Consider the following 17,967-nt stretch of genomic DNA (forward strand, 5'->3'; position numbering starts at 1 on the left):
AAACAAAGTCCCCTCTGCTCTGTTCTCTGCCTGTGTCTACAGCATTATCTTTCACCCTACTGTCCTCACATACTATGCTCCAGCCATAACTAAGACTTGCAGTACTCATCAAGAAGCACTCGGCCTTGTATCTCCATTCCTGTGTTCATGTGCTATTTCCCTCATCCCAGTTCCCTAGAAAATATGTACAGTACTCCTTTTTCTACACTGTATTCAGATATTAAATTCTTGTTGAATCCTTTTTGATGCAACCCCCTACCCCAAGAAGAACCAACCCCATGACATTTGTGAGCCCTTGGACCATTTGCAAACTTGTATCATTGAACATTTACAATTTTTTTGGCCTTGTTTTGTTTTCAGGTCTGTCTTCCTCTACCAGATGACATGCTTCATTTGGGAAAAAACTATATCTCATTTGTATTTATAGCCCTAAGCCAAATACAGTCTCTAACACATAGTAGGCATTGAAAACTATTTGCTAAGTGAATTCAAGCCCAAGCAAAAGTGGTTTTGGTTAATATTTTACTCTTATAGAAGAGGCAAATTTTTAAAAATCACTAAACTGATAGTATAAATGTTTAAAATCTTCTGAAAAGTATGAAGATTTCTACAAAGATTTTACTCACACACAAACACGATTTAATTTGAAGTCCAATTACCTGTAAGCTTGAAAAAAATTGACATTCATAATAAAGATTATAGGATACGGTTGCTGACTCATTTAAAAAATATCTTCACTGAAGTTTAACATATTTTTTCTAGCTTTCAAAATCTCTGGATATCTATGTGCATGTATGGTATGCAACATATGGTAACATCCTATAAAGACTGAAACTATCTTGGGTGAACAAAAATCATCTGTATTGTACAGTTTAAGAGCTACTGTAGCAAAATATTACCCAGTGGTTAAAAATAATTATCAAAGTAATACAGGGTGAATAAGTTTTGTTTGAAAGTTTATAAATAATTAAAATAGAATCTTTACACGTTTTGTGACTAAAAAATAAAAAATAAGTAAGATAAGTGGTATAAAATGTAAAGCCATATTGTAAGCCCTTATTGTGTTTGAACCCTTGATAAATAAGTGAATAGAGGCTCAGATTTCATGGATTAAGGGATGTCAAGCTAGTTAGAAAGGATCTAGAGAATAGAAAATCTGGAAAATAAAATTTATTAAAGGTATTAATATTATTTAGAAAAAAGATGGTTGATTTAATAATGCCCCCCAAGCATATGAAGTGACTGTTTATGCCAAAGATAATGAGTGTCCTTTCATTAATCATGAAAAGATGAAAATAAAATTACATGAACACTTATTAAGTGTTGGATAACTTGCCTCGGTCAACCCATTTAAAGCTCATAACTTCATTCTGAGCAGGGTAATATTTCCAGATGGGAAAATAGGTTTGTAAACCAAAAACATCAGAGAAATCCCAGTTAAGGGACAGTCTACAAAATACCTGTCCAGTCCTCCTCAAAACTGTCAAGGTCATCAAAAACAAGGAGTGTTTGAGAAACTGTCATAGTCACGAGAAGCCTAAGGAGACATAAATAAACGCAGTGTGAGATCCTAAACAGGATCCTGGAACAGCAATAGGGCATTAGAGAAGCAAGGAGAGGGGACTAAGAAAACCTGATTAAACCAGGGATTTCATTGAATTATAATGAAGCAAATTGGATATTAGTTGTAAAAAATGTACCAGTGTAAGATGTTATTAATAGGGGGATCCGGGTGCATGGTGTATGGGAACTCTCTGTAGTATCATCTGAATTTTTCTGTAAATCTACAACTGTTCTAAAATGAAGTTTATTGAAAAAACAGCTTGGTGTTAGCTTAGTATTGTTCTCCTATTAACAGTTATAGCAATGTCAGAAATAGGGGTTTTTTAAAAAATCAACTAATGAGCCAGAAATCACAGAGGATATGGGGTTTCATAAATCAATTTCTTTTTGTTGAACAAATATTCTTTTCATCTCAGGTATTAGTGAATATATTTCTCAAGTGTATTTGTATATTTTTATTGCCTTGGCAAATAATGCACATTAAATATAATCTAACCATTCTTGGCTGATTCTATTAAATTAAAACAAATAGCTGCCTAAAAAGACACACCCCCAAAAAAACTCTCAAGCCCACTCAAACTTCCCAATGTCCCAAACTTCATCAGAAATAAAGATTCATTAATACTTATTCATTTTATGCCCTAGATACTGCTCAGGCACTGGGAACACAGTTGTGAAAAGTTTCTGCCATTGGGGAACGTATATTCTGATGAGAGGATGTCAGCTCTTGATTCCTGTGACTTGGTCATTCCAGTGCTTTGCATGACTCCTCACTGAATTGGTCATCAATTCTCAGAACGCTTCCTTTTCAATGTCTCTCTCACTCATCTCATTAAAGAAAAAAAAAATTCTCTATTCACATGATCTAGGTTACTAGTATTACCTTATATCTAATCACTTATGATTTTAAACATCTGGATTTAAAAAAATAGCTTCCGGCCAGGCGTGGTGGCTCACACCCTTAATCTTAGCACTGTGGGAAGCCGAGGCAGGTGGATCACCTGAGGTCAGGAATTTGAGACCAGCCTGGCCAACATGCTGAAACTCCGTCTCTATTAAAAATACAAAAATTAGCTGGGCGTGGTGGTGGGCACCTGTCATCCCAGCTACTTGGGAGGCTGAGGCAGGAGAATCACTTGAACCCACGAGGCAGAGGTTGCACTGAGCCGAGATTGCGCCACTGCACTCCAGCCTGGGCGACAGAGTGAGACCCCATTTAAAAAAAAAAAAAAAAAGAAAATCTTCCAATGGATCTCTTTCTGATTCTTACCCCTATTAAACTGGCCTTCTTAAAATCACTCTTCTACTCTAAACCTTATGGGGTTAACTATTCAAGTTTCTAGTCTCGATTCAAGAGATTTGACAATCTGGTTTTCATTTGCCCCTCATGACATTTCTGGTGTCCTTGCCTTAACTCTGGTCACTGCTTGGGTTCTTTTTCTCTTTACCCTACAAATGTGTTCCTCCAACATTCTTATTGCTTCAGTTATGTCTGTAGGTTTGATGCTCAGGTTTTAGTTGTTCCTCTGGCTTTCCACCTATCACTTCATTTCATCCCTTGGGTCACAGTTAAAACTCATTTCTTGTAGTTTGATGAAGTTGGGGAGTTAGGCATTTTGAATCTCTCCAAAAGCCTTACAATCCATTCCTAAAATAACTCCTTCCAGTATTGCTGGCAGGCAGTGTTCTGGAGACTTACCTTATTCTTTGATTTTTGCCCCCAACAATTAGGTGTTAGACCTTGCCTTTCCGAATATTGTTTGGAACTTGTTTTTTTTGCTACAGTGCTATCTAGATTTTCCTCAGTTACTGTGAGTTTTCTTATCAGTGTATGCTAGTGCTGCAGGGATAAAATAGACCCCAAATGAATAACAGCTCAAATACACGGGAAGTTTTTCTTTCTCATGTAACACTATGAAGATATTACTGGTTGATGGGTAATGACCTCCAAGCAGTGAATCAAGGACCCAGGCTCCTTTCATCTGTGGCTTCACCATCCCTTAGTATATTAGCCATCTTCTGTAACCAGCTAATGCATGGGGAGAGAGACCACGGAGGCACTGGGCCTAGAAATGGTACATACCACTTCCACTCACATTGCAGCTGGCTAGGACTCAGTCACATAGCCACAGATACTTGCAAGAGAGGCTGGGAAATGTAGTCTAGCATGTGTCCAGGAAGAGAACAAAGGTTTAGTTAAATAGCTTACTTTCTTCCCAAGGAAGACCACCTAAAGTCCCATCCAGTTATTGCAGTCTTCTCCAAGTCCTCTATCTCTGGTGACACACTATCCTTTCCATCAAGTCCAGTGACCTGGGAATTTAAAGATACCTGCGTCCCCAACTTCCACGAAATACATAATGCAGAGCAGGAAGAAGATAACTGCCATTAAAAATTCCCATTTGAAAAAGGGAAGAATGAGAAACATAGCAGTCATTGATTCATAGCAGTGAAACCCCGGCCCCCAATTCTCTCAGCAGAGGCAGTTTTTAAATGTTTATTTTTGTTTCCTGTTTTTTTAGAGACAGGGTCTTACTCTGTCAACCACGCCGGAGCGCAAGAGTGCAGTGATATGATCATAGCTCACTGCAGCTTCGAGCTCCTGGGTTCAAGTGATCCTCCCACCTCAACCTCCTGAGTAGCTGGGACTATAGGCGTGTGCCACCACGCCCTACTTATTTATTTATTTCTTGGTAGAGATCGGGTCTCCCTTTGTTGGCCAGGCTAGTCTCCAACTCCTGGCATCCCTCTGCCCCACCCTCCCAAAGTGTTGGGATTATAGGCGTGAGCTGCCACGCCAGGCCTAGAGGCAGTTTTTTATTTGGCTCCATCTATTTTCTAAGAGGAACTCTGTTATTCATTATTCTCAGTGGTCCCCTGCTCTGACTTCTGAGGAATCCGAAGACTGTTACATGCTATGGTTTCATTTGAAGTAGATATTGAGAACTGTTTCCTTCTTGGAGGCCACACAACTTTCATAGCTTGCTTCATGAGGATGAAAGTTTGCCTGGAGTTCCTCCGAAACAGGAAGGAACACTAAAACAATTCTGATATTTGCCATGAGGTTGAGTCTCTGTGTTTGGTTGAGCAGTCTCAATGGGCTTTTCTTATTCAACACTTTTTTCAATTTTCTATCTTAATACTTGGGAATCCAGAAGCAGCAGACTTTTCCAACCCCAAGGCAGTTAATCTCAGGGCTCTTTTCCATTCCCTTCAATCTCTCCGTGAAAGCCACGGAACTCCTGCCTGAGTTTACTGCTTTCTCTGTAATACATTTTAGCAAGGAATATCTCAAACACACCACTACTCTGGCTCTTTCCATCCATTTCCCTTGAACTACAGTTTCAGTAGTCGCACTGACCACCTTCATTATACAGGCAACTGGTTTATCCATGCTTTGCCACTGCAAAATATGGCTACAGGCTTCCAGGCTGCTATATGTATTTCCTCACCACTGGCTGCTTGCCTGCTAAGTTAATGTAAAATATTTTAGGTTTTCATTCTCACAGAACTCCGCTGGAAGGTATCAATAGTTTTTTAGTTTTGGTTGTTTACAGTAACAAATGTACTCCAAAATAAGTAATGGCTCAAAAACAATAGAAGTTTTTTTTTTCCCCCTTATTTATGCTGTCATTCCAAAGCATACATACCTGGTTGTCTGTTTTCTGTGAGGTGACTCAGTGACCCAGAATCTCTCCAACTTGGGGCTTTGCCATTCCTGAAAGCTTTCAGTTTTCTCTGTATCCAGCCAGTGAAAAGTGAAAGAATGCACGGAAAAGGCATATTTGATTTTTTTTTTTTTTTTTTTTTTGAGACAGGAACTTCCTTTGTTGCCTAGGTTGGAGTGCAATGGTACAATCTCGGCTCATTGCAACCTCCACATCCTGGGTTCAAATGATCCTCCTGCCTCAAGCCTCCCACGTAACTGGGGCTACAGGTATGTGCCACCATGCCTGGCCATATCTGGTTCTTAAAAATCCTCCTGGGCTGGGCTTGGTGGCTCACAACTGTAATCCCAGCACTTTGGGAGGCCAATGCAGGTGGATAGCTTGAGCCCCCGAGTTTAGGACCAGCCTGGGCACCATAGTGAGACCCTGTCTCTACAAAAAATAAAAATATTAGCCGAGTGTGGTGGCATGCACCTGTGGTCCCAGCTACTGGGGAGGTTGAGGTGGGAGGATTGCTTGAGTTTGGGACATCAAAGCTGTAGTGAGCTGTGATTGTTCCACTGCACCCCAGCCTGGGCAAAAGAGCAAGACTCTGTCTCAAAAAAACAAAACAAAACCTCCTAGAAACTGGTACACATCATCTCTGGTTGTATTCAATTGGCTAGAACTCAGTCACATGGCCATGCCTAATTTCAAGGGAAGGCATTAGAAATATAAGTTAGCCATATGAACAAGAAAAAGAGAAATACATGGGTTCTGGTGAAGAATTGGCAGTTTCTACCACATATTAAAAGTATTCTTTGGAAGGTTTTCCTTTAGATATATTTTCTTTATGCTTGAGTAGATGTTTTCACTTTTTCTCTTGCTAATCAATATAAGTTTATGAGATCCTCACATAATTTGCTCCATTTATTTGGCACTTAATTTCATAAAAATGTGTAGTGTATATTTTTATAATTCATTGTAAATTACTAATAAAATATTCCATATATACCTTTACTGGGACCATTTATTTTAAAATTGGGAATGACTTTATTTTCAAATGGGAAACAGTGAAATATTTTGATAATCTATGGAAAGAAAAAGTTGACTTAAATATTATTTCGCATATTGGAGATCAAAGGAGTTATAACCAATTTGCAATTAAAATATAATGTTTGGTGAGGTTTTGGCTTAAAAAAGAGAAAAACAAAAAACATACCTTAAATATAGTAACCTGTTATAATGAATAACTATTAAATCAATTTATAACAATAGAAAATGATAATTTCATGATTTGTTAGCAAGAATGCAGATGTGCCAATTTTTTGCTGGGATTTCCCTTTATATTAATTGTAATTCTCTGAAAGACCCAAATGAAAATAATTTTTTTTAAAGTATTGAATAATCAATCATCCCTAAATAAGATATTGCTTACAATTCAGAAAAAAAAATTGTCAACACTCAAGCAAGCCTGTTACTTTTGGCTTCTTTAACCTTAAATGTCTTTTTTTTTTTTTTTTTTTTTTGAGACAGAGTCTTGCTTTGTCACCCAGGCTGCAGTGCAGTGGCGCGATCTCGGCTCACTGTGACCTCTGCTTGCCGGGTTCAAGCGATTCTCCTGCCTCAGCCTCCAGAGTAGTTGGGATTACAGATGCGCACCACCACACCCAGGTAATTTTTGTATTTTTAGTAGAGATGGGGTTTCACCATGTTGGCCAGGCTGATCTTGAACTCCTGACCTCGTGATCCGCCCGTCTCAGCCTCCCAAAGTGCTGGGATTACAAGCATGAGCCACTGCGCCCAGCCTAAATGTCTTAATAATAGAAGCTCAAAATGTTTGAGAGCGGGGGAAGAATTCAGCAGTGAGTACTGGGAAAGGATACAAATTCCTTAAATTGTAGTTTGGAGATTACATTATGAACCCATTTATTCTGAGCAGAAGAAGTGTTTCATGTTTTCATTATATTTCAGTAGAGACAACTTTACAAAAAGGAGAAAAAAAAAAAAAAAAAACTCAACCAGACCAGTTGGGCACTGGCATTCCCCTCTTTAAAAATGTTAACTAAAAAAGGCTCTGGATAATTTATGGATCTAAGGATTCAAAGACAATCAGAGATTAGATGATGCAGCAACTTTAATTTCTTTCAGTTTTAGAGCACCAAACGTTTAAATTCTTTTTCATATGCAAAATAGTACTTGTTAAGTCTGTTGTTATAAATCTTTGTTGCTGGAAGTAAAATGGACAAGGTAATGAAATATGAAAAATATCTAAACTCAAGGTCTTTGGGAAACAATACAACTGTCTAATGAAAAAGAATTAAAAATCAACAAACTACTATTGGCAAAGAGAAAATTGTTTTGTTAAACAGTATAGCAATACTGATATGAATGACAACAAATTCACATTAAGTGAAAGAACAAACTAGATAACAGTTCATATTCCGGCTGAAGATACTGAGATCATTTTAAAGCTATTTAGTTTAATTTGTGATTTATATGAACTTTAAAGGAGAATATTTTTAAATGTTTGCATTTGTAAGTCTATTTTCTTTGGAAGCCAGATTTGACTTACAATTAAAGAAAATAATATGACCCAAACCTTTTGAGAGCAATATTTTATAGCACATTTAGATGAGATTCCTTTCAAACCCAATATCTAAATAACATGTACATATATCCATTCGATATTTCCTTATGTAATTGACATTATTTTATTTTGTGTAACAGTCATATTAACATTTATTTGTCAATGACAAGAATTGGGACTGATATTTATGTATCATCATCAATGAAGTCAGATGTTTACCCATTCCATGTGAGTACTAAAACGTGAACAGATTTTTTACATAAAGGTGAAGAAAAATAACTTTTAACCCACACAAAATTTATTCTCTGGAAAATTAAACTGCCATTAAAATCTCATTGGAATAATAATTTTAACATTTTTTTACACTGTTTTCACAGAGGTCAGCAATTTCTGTATGTAATACAATTATACAAAAGGAAAAAGGCACCGAGACAATCGGTGTATACATAGTAGAAAAGTCGACATGAGAATAAAATGCAACACATAGCACATTTTCAATTACATGAAAATGATTACATATATGCTCACTCTATAAAACAGACTGCTTCACACACACATCTGTTTATATTTTTGACCAAAAATGTAAATAAATGTGACAATAATACAACACTGTTGATAACCACACAGACACTTTATATTAATAAGATTCACTAATGGTTTAGAGTCACTAGCAAATATGCTGGAGACAATTCAAGACCAAGGAAAAGGTTAATCAGCAGTGTATTTCTTCAGTTGTTTGATAAGAGTTTTGCTCACGGAGCATTTAAACTTTATCACACTGTTATATCCATTATTAGAAAAATAAGTAAGAAAGCTCTGTAGAAACTATATTATTAAGGAAGCTTCTTGCCTCAAAAAATGAAAGAACTAGGAAGGAAGGAGGGAGGGAGGGAAGGAAGAAAGGAAAGAAGGAAGGAAGAAAGAAGAGTAAGGGAATATTGAATAAAAGATTCCACTAATTGAGCTTTTCCATAAAAATTTCATTATTTTGAGAAATAAAATACAATGCAAGAGTATTGATCAGTGAGGAACCTCGTGTGTTTTAGAATAGGTCCCAACATTTATCAAGACCCTTAAAACTCATATAATAACTATTCTTCCTCAAGACTAATTTAACTGAAAACACATTTATACACTTTCTTATTTCAAAATTCTAGTAAAAATCTAGCCAAAGGTTGGCCATCTCTTCCAAACAGCTTTAAAGATTCCTCAAAATTGTTGCCACTATATTATATTCACCACAAAACAAAAGCAATCTCAATAAAATTATACAGAAATATAATAAATCAATTAATTTTATAACGCAAGCTACTACTGGAATTTTTCTCTTGATAAACAAAGTAGTATTTATAACATCAAAATGCTGTTAGAAGTATCACCATTAATTTCTAGCTCTGCTTCAAACAACTGTTTAAATATGCTTCAATATTAAGAGAGTCAATTTATGTGCAACAGCTACTCTGGTCTCCCCTCACACAACAAATGCCACATCATTACAGAATACTATAAATATTCTCAATATTTATCCAAAAAGACTTCCCAAAACCAAAACAAGCACGATTCCTCCCTTTTCCTCCTCCCCACTCCCCACACTACAAAAAAAACAAAAAAACAAAAAACAAAAAAAACAAGCCCCCAAACTTCTTAGGACTCACTCTATGGTACATACTTCAGTTTTCTGGTTTTTGAAATCGCCTGGTTAAAGCAACATGTGAAATTTTAAAAACCAGGTTTTTAAAAGAAGGCTTCCTGTAAAATTTAAAATAAAAAGAATGTGCAAGCTAGAGGGAGAAGGGAGGGGACCAAAAGCAGAGAATATGACATAATGATCTCAAATCCTCACTTCCAAGAAGCCGGCTTCTACTCCATTAGAATTGCAATGACATTTGGGTACTGAAGCGGCCGTCCTATTTCAGGGTTCTGGGATACTGATCCTTTATGGGCCTTTTCTCCTGTCGGTGCTTATGGATTACTTCCATCCATACTAATGGGGGTTAAGAACAGGAATCACTACGAGGACCAACCCCTGAGGGAATAAATGGTTTGACTGTTAACCAAAAATTAAACCGTCAGGAGGAGGTTGGCACAGTCAGAAACTGATGAGTGAAGTGACGTTAGGAGGTTCACAACCATCCACCTTCAACCAGATGTGAATGGCAAAGAGAAGCAGTAAGTCTCAGAGATAAGGAAAAATTCCTATTTTCTCATTAAACAAAATAGTCATATTTAATACGAACTGCTAGCAATATCTGAATATATGAACAAAGTTTGAAAAATAATTTTTTTCAGTATATAATGGAGTATTATATTTTATCTATTAATTCATTTTAAACACATCATCAGGTGAGAGATCACATGTTAATGTAATAAACAGAAAGATGTTATAGTTTTTCTTTTTAAAATAGTCTTGAATATTTAAAAGACAAACTCAAATGCCTAACAGTACAAACTGGATTTACTGATAATCAGAATAATAAGAGGGTGAAGAAGGGTCCAATAAGACAATTTATAACACAGACTATCAAACTGACATAGAAATAATGTCAAACACCTTGCACAACTATTGCCACCACAGTGATTTTGTTCTTATAATTAATTAGAAATTTTCATGTCATAAGCAGTTGAAATTTTACAATAAAATTATGCCAAACTTTTGTTAGACGAGTAATCAGTTTCCTTCCTGTTCCCAGCCCACACAACACAATTTTAGGGTACTTCATACTATTCAAGGTAAGTATACAACAACCACCACTACCCACCACCGAAACAGCAACAACAAACATGCTATGATTAAAGGGTATTAGGCTTTGCTCTTTCTGTAGTCCCCAAGAAAGCCTATTTGGTCCTCACTACGGTCCAGTACAGGTGATTAAGAGAAAAAAGTCAGGATATCACTTTTTGATAGGTATTATTCAGCTTTGATGAACTAACTCTGGTATCTAGTTTGAGTGTACATGAATAAGAGTGGGGAAAAAGGGAAGAAGAAAGGGAATGTTTTTAAAAAGGCACATACTAGTCTAAACAGGGAGAGAAAAGAGCAATATTTTTACATTCATTTTTTGATAATAAACTCATAATTCCAGTCTATCAAGCTGATTACCTTAAGATTATATTAACCAGACCTCAAGCTATCACCAAATCAAATACAGTGATACATCAGCAGTCACAAAATAGCCTAACTGAATGACAACATTATTTCACATATTCAAATAAGCTCATTTTTCAGTGGGATAACCACAGATCTTTGTGGAGGAAAAGAAAACTTCAAAATGTAAAATGTGTTCACACAAAATATTACATCAGAGAAGAAAATATGGCTACATTTGAAATGAGGGGAAATGGAAACTCAGATGTATCTTATCCACAGCATTTATTTTGAGAGAAAGAGAAGGTCCTGAGGCTGCTGTATTAACTTGCTATTTGAAACAAAGGATCCTAAGAACAAAACAATCAAGGAACTAGAGTTTAGAGCAGCAGTCACAGAAACACTGCTTTTAGAGAAGAATCCAGTAATGCAGTTCATCTGGTGTGATGACAATGAAGCCATTTAGATGATGATAAAGGGAAGCAAGAAATCTTACTGTATACAAGAATGCAAAAATGCCAGCACCTATGGCTGCTACTATACATTTGCTCAAAGGTCAGTCTTATTTCATTTAGGATACTGATAGAATTACTAAACACCTCCCCATTCTTTGCTTTATATCCATCACTGTAAAGATAACTTAGAAGGAAATATTTGAACAATGATGGAAAGGAATTTTTGGAAGCCATAAAATCAACATATTATACCAAGAAACACTTTGAAAAGTGTTGAATGTGAATGTACAGAAACTCATTATTAAATATTAATTTTTTTCATTAAATATCCTTTTTAAGGAAGCACAAGAAAGAGGTGAACAACATTAATCCTAGTCTTAATTTCTCTCTTACTATCACTATCACACTTAAAGGTCTGATCTACAGGCACTGAAACATTTCATGAATAATACTATGTAATACATTTAATATTCTATATCAATAGATCTCATACAGAATTTCCTGGAGAGCTTAATAAACTGTAGATTATTGGGCTCCCTTCCAGGCCAAATGAAGTAGAATCTCTGGAGGTGGAGTTTTGGAATACAAGTTAAATTTTCCTCCCTTTTTTCCCTTCTCCTTCATTCTTTCCCATCTCCTCCTTCCTTCCCTTCTCCTCCTCCCTTCCTCCCTCTCTCCCTCCTTTCTGCCTTCCTTTCTACAAGGTCTTGCTCTGTCACCCAGGCTGAAGTGCAGTGGCGCTATCTTGACTCACTGCAGCCTTGACTTGCCAGGCTCCAGCGATTCTCCCACCTAAGCCTCCTGAGTAGCTGGGACCACAGGCATGCACCACCACACTCAGCTAGTTTTTAAATTTTTGGTAGAGATGGGGTTTCGCTGTGTTGCCCAGGCTGGTCTTAAACTCCTGAGCTCAAAGTAATCCGCCTACCTCAGCCTCCCAAAGTGTTGGGATTACAGGCGTAAGCCACCACGCCTGGCCCAAGTTAAATTTTCAGAATAATTTTTAAGGATACTACAGTTTAGAAACCATTATTTTACATTTTGTTCTTGGAAAGAAAGTGTGTCCTCAAGTTTGATGGGAGTCTAATGTGTATTTGTTCTTTAAGACCCAACTCAGGGATTATCTTCTCCAGGAAGATTTTTTTGAACTTCATGTTGCACTCTTCTACTAAATCCCACGGTACTCTATGCATGCCTCTATCTTAATGCTTCATCATACTAGACTGAAATTATCCCATTCTGTGGTCATCTTCCTACCTTAGAATGTAGGCCCCATGAGGGCAAAGACTTTGACCAATTTATTATCTCTGCATCTGTAGCACTTGGAACAACAACACATGACACATATCTAGTACTCTTAAGTATATATTAACTGAAGGACTAAATAAATCCATGCATAACACAAGATTCATAAAAACTAAGACTCATGTAATAGTGTGATTGGTTTCTTCCATAGGGAATTTAGTTCAATTCAATATTTATTGTCTGCCTACTATGAGCAAAGGGGTACAGAAAGATACTAACAAGGCATTGACTACTTAGCTAGGGGGGTGAGAGACATATGTAATAAAAAACTAGCTATAATTCCTGACAAATCTTAATAAAATTGAGAATAAAACATAAATAAATTGCAATGAGAGGACAGAGGAAGACAAATCTTTTCTTTCGCCACTGATATGAGTGAGATATGGGTTAGACACAGGTTACGCCCTTCATAGAGTAGTAAGGGGGTCATGTAACAATTAAAACACCTTGGATTCCCAAAAGTGGTTAAGGAGCAGAACTGATTAATATGGTTTTGGAATATAAGTGTAGGCTAAACTGGCAGAATAAATCAATTCCAAATCTTTGCAAATCAAAGTCATCTACATGACACGAAAGTACCACCATTTGTGTCCTGAGAAGAAAAAAAATTTCTGATCTTCTTTTCTAGTCTTTTCTCTTTCCCCAGCTGTTTTTTCCCCCTTAGTTCTGCCATTCAATCAAGGTGAGTGGGATTATTGATAAATATAATGTCCTAAGTAGTTTTTTTTTTTTTTCAAACAGGGAGGCAAATGCAACATGCATAGCATAGGTTTTAGAGTAATTTACACCTGGGTTCCAATCCCAGTTCTACTACTTACTGAATGACCTTGGGAAAGTCTACTTAACCTCTTCATGCTGCAGTTTCTTTATCAATAAAATGTTGATAACATTACTTACCTCACAGTATTGTTTTGAGAATCAAGCAAGTAATGAATTATTGTGCTAGATCTTAGTAAATTATAGCTGTTAACTATCACTTTGGAGGGCAGAGACAGTGTTTTAAAATTAACGTTAGAAAATACTTTGCAGCATGCTTAAACTTGTATTCAATATTAAATATGGTTAGCAATAATAATATTAACAGCTACCTTCAATGTAGGCCACAGATGAACTGGGGACAGTGAATGGAAACAAAATTAGAAATAAAAACTATCAATGTGAAATAATATAGTGATAACTCAAATAACTATATATCTAATAACTGTCTTTGCGAAAAATCTCTGTGAATTGTCTAGTCTATGTAGGCAAATGGCAATTTTACACAAATGAATTTGTGTCCTTTCTATTCACAGCTGGATAGCGATCTTGAAAAATATTTGGTGGTGACTACTGTTCTTACTCCATCAAAAATTTACATCTTCCCATAGCCTATTTTTTCTTTCACTGGAAAGACTACGATATCATTCAGTATCCCCACACATCTTCATATCGACAAACACTCTCAATTCTTTTACCCCTTTCTCCTATTGGTACTATCTTACTTTGCAGTTATTGATTATGCTTCTGATTCACTTGGTAAGTGAAATGAAAATGATGATGTTGGTATCAAGCAAATGATTTAACAAACAGCCCTGGGCATCTTCACTAGGTTAGATGAAACTGCCTTACCAGGCCCTACATTTAAACATGTGTATATTAATCAGGTAGTTATTTTCTCATTGGGTTTTCTTTTTTTTAAATTGTGGTCAAATTTATTATTCCTGTCAGCAAATACAACATTATTGAGAATTCACTAAATGCACAGTAAGATAATATGCAAATGGATTTCAAACAAAATGTGGATTGTACCGAAGACACAAGAATATAGAAGAAAGCTTCTGAAAGATAAGGCAATATTATGCTAAACAAACTCTTTACTGATTTGACATACATTTTGTTTACTGGGCAGCAATAATTATCTTTTGCAGCTCATTTGGGAGAAAAATAAACCCCACAATTCCAGGTTTAGAGGCTCCCATAAATGCCAGTCAATTGCCATATTTGGACTATATCATTTTATTAGAAAACTTACGGGATTTTAATAGAACTATATGAAAGTGGGTTGTTTTTTTCAGATTTCTGAGCCAACACCTGCTCCCTACCAGTGGGTCCCTATTTGCTATAATTACTGAGATAGAAGATTTTGCTATTAAGCTTTCATGCAAATTCAAGCACACAAAAAAGCAGTAGTACTCTCTCGTACATTAGATTCAGTAGAGTGAAGTGGGTCCCCTGAGCCTTATTTAATCCTTTTCTAAAAGAACAGACAACTTTTTGGGAGTAATTACTATAAGTTGTGTCAATCTACAGAAACAAATGTATATTTTGCTGTGTGTGAAGGAGAACAGCAGCAGAAAGTACCCCAAACCAAATATAATATCTAGTAAATACATAGAGGAGAAAAATAATCCTAAACTTATGAAATGTTTTTCTATTCAGTTATCTGAAAAAGCCAGGGCACCTTTGCCTTTACAAATGAATATACATATACATATTTATGTTGTATGTGTAATGGTGCATGTGTGTATACAGATACATACACTCATATAGATAATTTATAAACTTTGAGGACTTGGCAGCTGGGGTGGAGGTAGGGTCTTTCCAGAAATATTAAAAAACTGTTTATTAGTTTTTAAGCCATGAAGGCTTTGATACTTACGCCAGATAAATCCCTAGGGATGTATCAAATCTCTCTCACACACACAATTCTGGGAATAGTCTGAAAAAAGGTAGATTTAACAAATAACAATTAGTTAGGTCTTTTTCTCACTAAGAGTGAAAGCACCAAGCTGGTCTTACTAATGTCTTTCACTAAGCTCTGTTACAGTTACAAATAAGACTGATAACTCTTTTTATTAGGAAGCTAACAGTTAGCAATGCAGTCAGTTGTTTCAAAGTCTAAAAAGATCATTATTGCTTCAAATGCCTAAGTCCAATTTCTCAGTAAAATCTACATCCCCTCTTCAAGTCTTTTTTCATACCGTTGCTGAAAACACTTAAATGAGATATTTTGCCATTTGATTCAGGTTCTAACTCCTACTCGTTTATTTGAAAAATCCTGGAAAAAGCTCATTGATGTAACAATAAAAGATGGAATTTTCCCTTTAATGCAGCCCTGTAACACACATTCTCAAACCTCATGTCATCCAATACAGTATTTGTATTTTTTCTTATAATTCATGTGTATGAATGCACAGAGCTGCCATTTTTTAAACTAAAAAAATACAGAAGTTCATGGTCTTTTTGGGTTTCTTTTAAGGCCTTTCAGTACAGCCAAGCTGAAGTAATATCTATGCATTGTTTTGTTATTATGGTAATAACAAGTTCTAGTTTACAATAATATATAGTACTTCGTTGGGACTAGAAGCAATGATATACTGCTTTTTAGTAACTGGTAAATAGTATGTTTTTGTCTATTTTAACTAGAAATGAGGAGAAAAAAGAAACTATTTTTAATATATATAAAACATACTCTGATAAAGTATATGCATAAAATGATATATTAGGTAAGAAGCAAAACTGAAAAGAAAACAGCTTATAATATTCCTGATTAGAGTTCCTAAATATAAAAACAAATGAAAGTGCCTTGCCATTAAAAAGTTAGCACATTATACAACTTTTACATACTTCAGAGGAAATAAAGATCTTGCGACACTGTTCTGAGGAATCGTTGCATTTATAAAAATTGAAGGCTTAATTTTGCAAATACAACTTTCAAGCTGTGTGAGCAGATTGAACTGACATGAAAGGCACAAGATGACATCACGTTGAAGAACTTTATCTGTAAATTTCATAAAGTCTAGTCACAAGTTACTAGAAACTTCATAAGGAATCTCAGAACTGTTTTTAACATGATGTTCCAATTCAAACTGAGAACTGGATAGTCTTCATATCACAAATATAAATTGAAGTGAGAGTGAAGATTTAGAGAGAGAACAGTTTCTTATTTTGGATGCTACCTGCTTTACGCAGTGTTGGTTACTAAATACTCAGAGCAGAAAATTAAAATTGAATTGTTTTCCATTTTCAACAGCTTATCTACTGTATTTTCAGTTTGTAAAAAATGTATTTTCACACTACTGCAATTTTGAAGAGTCAATCACTGAAAGAAATTTTAAAGTAAAGTCCTGCTCTATTAGCTTCCTACATTGGAATACAAGAATACAGGAAGTGCTTTCAACAGAAAGTTACGTAGTTCTACAGTACAACCTGTCTAGAAGACTTGCAAGGGACCAGTACAGTGACTTGGTCTCTTTGGATCAGGCAAAAGCGGAGGCAAATGAAAAATGAACTTTTAAAAAAATAACATATTAAAAAAATTCCTGTATGAAAATGAATACTTGTTTGCACTTAGATTTAGTGCTTTTGAGAGGAACTGAGGCACAATGAAACTAAGTGCACAAAGGGAACATGCCACTGAAATAAAACAATTTTCAATGTGACTGAAACCCTTCACCATTAGATATGACTTATGATAGAGTTGGAGAACTACTTTTTCATATTAAAGAACATTACAAACACCAGGGACTGGCCAAACTATGTTTTATAAATAATATGTAGGGTGATATTAAAATTGTATTGCGACTAAAATTCTGGTTTTTAAAATCACTTATAATTTTGATTTTTCATAAAATGGCTCTTTTGCTAAATTAAAATTAACTTCAAATCAAAAACATCTTATTAAATTTCTGGAGGAACTGTTAGTTTAGCAATGATAATGTACATTTCTCAGTTTCCTAAACAAGCTCTACTAGACACACATATTTTCTTCATTTATGTCAGTATGAGATGTTCTTTCCATAGAACTTAAAGCATTTTGGTAGAATGTTGAATATGATTCTTCAAAGAACAGCTCTTCTAATGGTGACTTGGTAGAAACAGTAATGTTTGAATTGGAAATATGCTGCCTTTGATCGTAACTGCTTGCTTATTCTATTCATCATGACTCTAGCAACGCATGCCATCTACATACTTGCTGTCCTTTTGACTCTTTCATTTCAGTCCAGTGATTGAGTTCTTCTTCTCCAGAGCTGTTGAGACCTAAAGAAATCCAGCCTATCATCTCTTTTCTTTTCATGCTGCGTTTGTTATACACAGACAGTATGAGTGTCACATCAGAAAGCTGAAATAGGGCCACTTGAAAAACAAAAGTTTCCTTGTATACTGGATTTGGCTGCCCTCTGCGGATGGATGTCTTGCATTTGGACATCTCTTGACCCATGGAATTCAGTAGAGTTAACTTAACATATGTATCTAAAGAAGAAAAAGACAACATATCACAAATATCATTTGAAACAAACTCAAAACAATTTTCTTATAGGCTAAGAAAATTAAGTATTTATA

General features: G+C 35.6%; 1 protein-coding gene and 1 long non-coding RNA gene across 9 annotated transcripts in view; one reads left to right on the plus strand and one right to left on the minus strand.

Moving 5' to 3' along the window:
* LOC134731879 (uncharacterized) overlaps positions 1 to 17,967 on the plus strand; it is a 111,255-nt gene that overhangs the window by 34,928 nt on the left and 58,360 nt on the right. The gene's annotated exons all lie outside the window — the stretch shown is intronic.
* The window catches only part of SYT14 (synaptotagmin 14), a 235,305-nt gene continuing 224,560 nt past the window's right edge, over positions 7,223 to 17,967 (minus strand). For 4 of the 7 annotated variants that reach the window (XM_055233507.2, XM_055233504.2, XM_055233501.2 and 1 more), the window contains 2 exons: positions 17,597 to 17,877; positions 7,223 to 15,343 (listed from right to left, as the gene is read on the minus strand). In XM_055233507.2, coding sequence (XP_055089482.1) covers positions 15,308 to 15,343; positions 17,597 to 17,877 — 317 coding nt within the window. In that variant the 3' untranslated portion in view covers positions 7,223 to 15,307. Of the gene's footprint in view, positions 17,878 to 17,967 lie in introns of all 7 variants that reach the window. The other 3 variants (XM_055233508.2, XM_055233509.2, XM_055233506.2) reach the window with 1 other exon arrangement.

This window comes from Symphalangus syndactylus, chromosome 19 (assembly GCF_028878055.3).
Source record: "Symphalangus syndactylus isolate Jambi chromosome 19, NHGRI_mSymSyn1-v2.1_pri, whole genome shotgun sequence".
In the NCBI taxonomy this organism is placed as follows: Eukaryota; Metazoa; Chordata; class Mammalia; order Primates; family Hylobatidae; genus Symphalangus; species Symphalangus syndactylus.